Genomic DNA, 4,338 nt, shown 5'->3' on the forward strand with positions numbered 1-4,338 from the left:
AACCCCACTTGCTTCCCATCTACGTGACTACCCCTACTAGGCTTGATTTGTGGTTCGGTGGCTTCGACTTGAACATGCGTGGGCGTAGGAAAGGGCAGGACTTGACGTGAAGTAAACCTCTTGAAGAGCTGGTCTTGGAGCCATAAAGAGATTGGCTTGGAAAAAGAATGAGAGGGTCTTATGCATACCATTGCTAAACGCCGTATGCGGTTGAAGCGAAGGCAAGGCTTGTTACATGTGGCGAAAGCGCTGCCTTGACCGTGTCTCCAGCTACCATAGACGAGCCGCCTTGGCCATGCTAAATAACGCGTCATTACTTTCCCCCTTTTTGTGATTCCAACCACTATATTTCCTGAAAATGTAGATTGTGCCCAGTACCATGAGAATTTATGTCCAGAACACATGTTTTTGGCGTTTGTGAGACATCGTATTGGAATGCAATCGCGTTTCTACGTAAAATATTTTTTCCTGCCGCGAGACGGCCGATGACCCCGAGGATGGGAGTGGAACGGCGGAGTGAGTGCGATGGCTGCAACAACTGGTATCATTTTGACTTAATTGAGAACAAAAAGGGGAAGGGCCCGCGCAATGCGGCGCAGGTTGCTGCGAGCAGCGAGACGATGCACTCGCCTAAACGACCCGCAACATAGCTTGAAAGGAAACAGTCCTACCCTTGCAAGGGTCCAGTCTCACACATCCAGTCCATGATCATTCATTATATAAAACGTATATATTAAGACGCGAGTCCTTCCACACATTGAAAACGGTCCACATGGCAGCATACACAGGGTCAGGAGGCAGGAGGTAACACCGTCAAGGAGGCAAGTATTCATCTTTCAGGAAAAACGCTTGTCGCACCTCAAAAATGTCAGATAATTATGGTCAATAGCTATGTAATATGCCAAGAAAGAAGTCGTAAATGACCGTAGTCTTCAACATTGATCTCTGAGAACAAACTTCAAAAAACTTGTAGAGAAAATTGCCCGGATTTTGTCGTCAAGACTGATTATTTTCCTTCCTACCCAGCAGAATTTGATTGAAGTCTACTCCACACACCCACATATCGTCGATGATTACCCACTTTCCAATTTTACTGCTTTGCCCCAGACTTGTTGGCATCCAATTCAACCTTGTACGTACTCTTGTACAATTTTAAGGCGTCGACCAACGCGCTAAGTTGACATTGCGACGTTACCTCGAGCACATCATTTTGGACCTTCACGAATACTGCGGCATGGAAGGCATCGGGATAAATGTTAGGATTGCACTCCATCTCCAAACGCGTCTCAAAATCCGTAACCAAAAACTCTAAAGATGGCTCACGAGGCGCGGGACCTGTCTTATCTTCAGCTGCATTGGCTGCTTTGATAGCCCTGAACGAAGCAAGAAGAGCGTTGACTCGCAACGCCAAATCTTTGAAAGTCTCAGGTTTGCAGCGAATTTTTAAACGCGAATCGTCTCCCATCGGCAGGATGAAGGTCTCCACGACTACAGCAGGGGACGCACCAACAACTGCGGCGGCAGATGTTTGTACATGCGATACCTGGTGCTTGGCAGGCAGCACAAAACTGACAGTAGACCGGGCAGCGGTGGCAATCGCCAGTAGGAATAGGACAGACCGCATGATAAGCATAAGGTTGAAGAAGGGCTGTGAAACGAGAATAAGGCGGGGGAAAAAGAAATGTCAGGGAATTCTTGTGCACATCGAATGGTAAACTTTATGTGATGCTTCCTTCCAATCGTACTAGAACATGATGTGAGCGTGTTGTACACATATGCTCACGCAGCCTCATAACGCGTTGTTTGCAATTGGAAAAGTGAGGTATCTTCCAGTTGAAGCATGGTGAGGCGGCTTGAACGAGTGGATGCTGCAAGTCATGGATATCCCAACAAAATCCAAAAGAGAATCCGATTGGCAGCGCCAACGTTGCCACACCATACTCTCTACGTATCCTCTATTCTCAATTCAGGACAGCTTCCCTGTGGCAATCGCCTGTCTTGAACTGTCCTTTCCCACCCGTTGTTCTTGAGTGAGAAGGATGTTTCTCGTCCCCTCCCTGCGCTCATTTTGCCAGCCTTTCTCTCGAGTGTCTGACAACTACCGTCCATGTGGGACTTCAAGACCTGCCGTGCATGAAAGGTATCCATCCAGATGTAAAGCCGTAGATTCATGTATGAGCATGGGCGGCGGTGTCCGTGGCAAGCTGTGTGACCCTACGTGTCGCGTCAGTGTCGCTTTTTCCCCTCGGGCTTGCCGTTATCGCGTTGTCGTGTTGAGTTTCAACGGATGACGAGGCCTGATCTACATTCCTGCTCCCAATCACACACCCCACCGACACGACGCGGGTGGTGCCGGCGTCCCTGCTTGATGGTACAAAGTGGTGGCACACATTATAAATGATCGCACCCGTTGTTTACTCATAGCTCATTTTTTAATGGTTTGCAGATTGAGACAGGGTCTGGTGGCAACGTATTCGTCAAGCAGGCAGACGTAGGACGCCCGTAGGCGAAAAGCCGCCTTTTCTACTACATCGCATCTACCATGACTATCGGCAACCCATTCTTCAAGTGGGTCAGTCAATACCTGCGGCCCTTTCTACGTGACCGATTAAAACCCCTCATTGACACGTATGCTCCCAACAAGATTGCCACATTGGAGGGTCCATCGCCCGTGTCAGTCGCGTCGGGAGTCCCTGCAACTCGTACTCTTCAACCCCTGTTTAACGATCTTAGGGCAAATGTCGCAACAAAAAGTAAGGTTAAAAGCACTGTACATAGAATGAGAGCGGGCGAAAGCAGCGCTTGCGGTAGTATGTCGGCCAATTCCCTCCTTATCGAGCAGCAACAAGCTGCACTCCTGACTTCTGCCCTCGTGGCAGCACAGCGCAAGAAGGCGACGAGTACTTGCACGTCACAGCCTGGTCTCTCAGAAAAGACGCTCCCTTCATGTCTTCAACATCACCAGCAGCAACAGCTGCAGCTGCAGCAAAATCAGCGGGAGCACCCCCACTTGCCTGAAAAGGAAGTGGAAAAAGCGGCCTTGGCATCGACGACAGAGGAAGCGTCCGCGCCGCCCTCCTCTACAGGCGAACCACGCGTCACCTTGTCTTCACAGCAACAATTGGAAGACGTACAGCGTGGAGAGCAGCGCAAGTTGAACCCTGTAGACCGGGGAGGGGCACGGACCAAGGTTGAAGTTAATGCGCCGAGTAGCAGTGGAGCCGCATCCTCCCCCCGTTTCAAGCGTTGCTACTACGTCCCTGTGATCAATCCCTTGCCCGACCTGAAGGAAAAGCAACTCGCCGTCCTTGACATGCGCCTGTACGGGGTCCGGGACATGCCAACCTTCCGCGAGCTCGCCCCCTCCCTTCCGCCATCCGTGCTGTCCACAGCCAAGCTCCGAGGTCTCACTCTGACTCAGGCTCCCGAGATGGTCGCTGGCATGGCAGAACAAGAGACGTCGGCTTTCCTCTCGGTGGCCGATGTCTTCCCCATGCAAGAGAGAGAGGAAACGGGAGTGGGCGAGGCGGAGAAGGAGGAAGAGGGAGGCGAGGAAGGTGAGAGGGCGCAGAAAGAGGATCGGTGGGACGGGAAAAGTCCTTGTTGATATCACATTGATGGTACGCGAAGAAAATGCACAAATCCGGAAGGAAAGCGGGCCTGGAAAAGGGCAGAGGAAACATGAAATGCACAAATGAAGAGAACTAGGGTCAGAAAGGACGCATTAGAAGAAAGGAGGAGGAAGAGACCGCGAAAGAAGAGTTCTTTCCTGTGGATGTGGTAGCAAGGTTGCGGTTGGGAGCGAATGTTTCGCAGTTAGATGACGTCTCCGAGGGCGCACCACCGCTCCGTCTGGGAAAGGGTGGGACATGTACAGTACAGTAGGGAAACGGCCTAGTGAGAGCCCACACCAGTATCATGCCACAGGTGGCGACTATTTACGAATCGTTATCGGATCTCTAAAGACAGCGTCGGGCAGCCGGCGGAAAAGGATTGCCTCGATTGTCCGCGGATGGACGACTGCGGACATGGAATGATGCCTCGCGTACCCCGCGCGGGTCGAGGCCTGAAATTGACCCCACAAGTGCCATCCCACGGGCTTTGAAAGCCCAGAAAACAAATTTCTGGTCTACCCCTACCTTCACATTGCATGGCAGAGGAAGCTAAAACTTGGCGGCAAGAAAAACAGAGGTGCAGGGGGGGCAAAAGCATTGTTTAAGGACGAAGGTCGTTATTCCTGGCCGCCAAGTTGCTTTCTCGTGTCTTTTTTTTCCCTTGCTTTTATTCCTCCGCTTGGATGAAGGCGAAGCGTGTAGACCCACTGAGGGATCGAAACAC

At 51.2% G+C, this 4,338-nt stretch overlaps 1 protein-coding gene across 1 annotated transcript; it reads right to left on the reverse strand.

Annotated features, from left to right (window-relative positions):
* Positions 1-945: 945 nt before the first annotated feature.
* On the reverse strand, positions 946-1,652 carry NGA_2085600 (uncharacterized protein; the record flags this gene model as incomplete). The annotated part of the gene is made up of 1 exon (XM_005853571.1): positions 946-1,652. A coding segment is annotated over one exon (562 nt), but the record flags the coding sequence as incomplete, so codon positions are not given.
* Positions 1,653-4,338: the final 2,686 nt, after the last annotated feature.

Source organism: Nannochloropsis gaditana (genome assembly GCF_000240725.1).
Source record: "Nannochloropsis gaditana CCMP526 unplaced genomic scaffold scaffold824, whole genome shotgun sequence".
Lineage (NCBI taxonomy): Eukaryota > Eustigmatophyceae > Eustigmatales > Monodopsidaceae > Microchloropsis > Microchloropsis gaditana.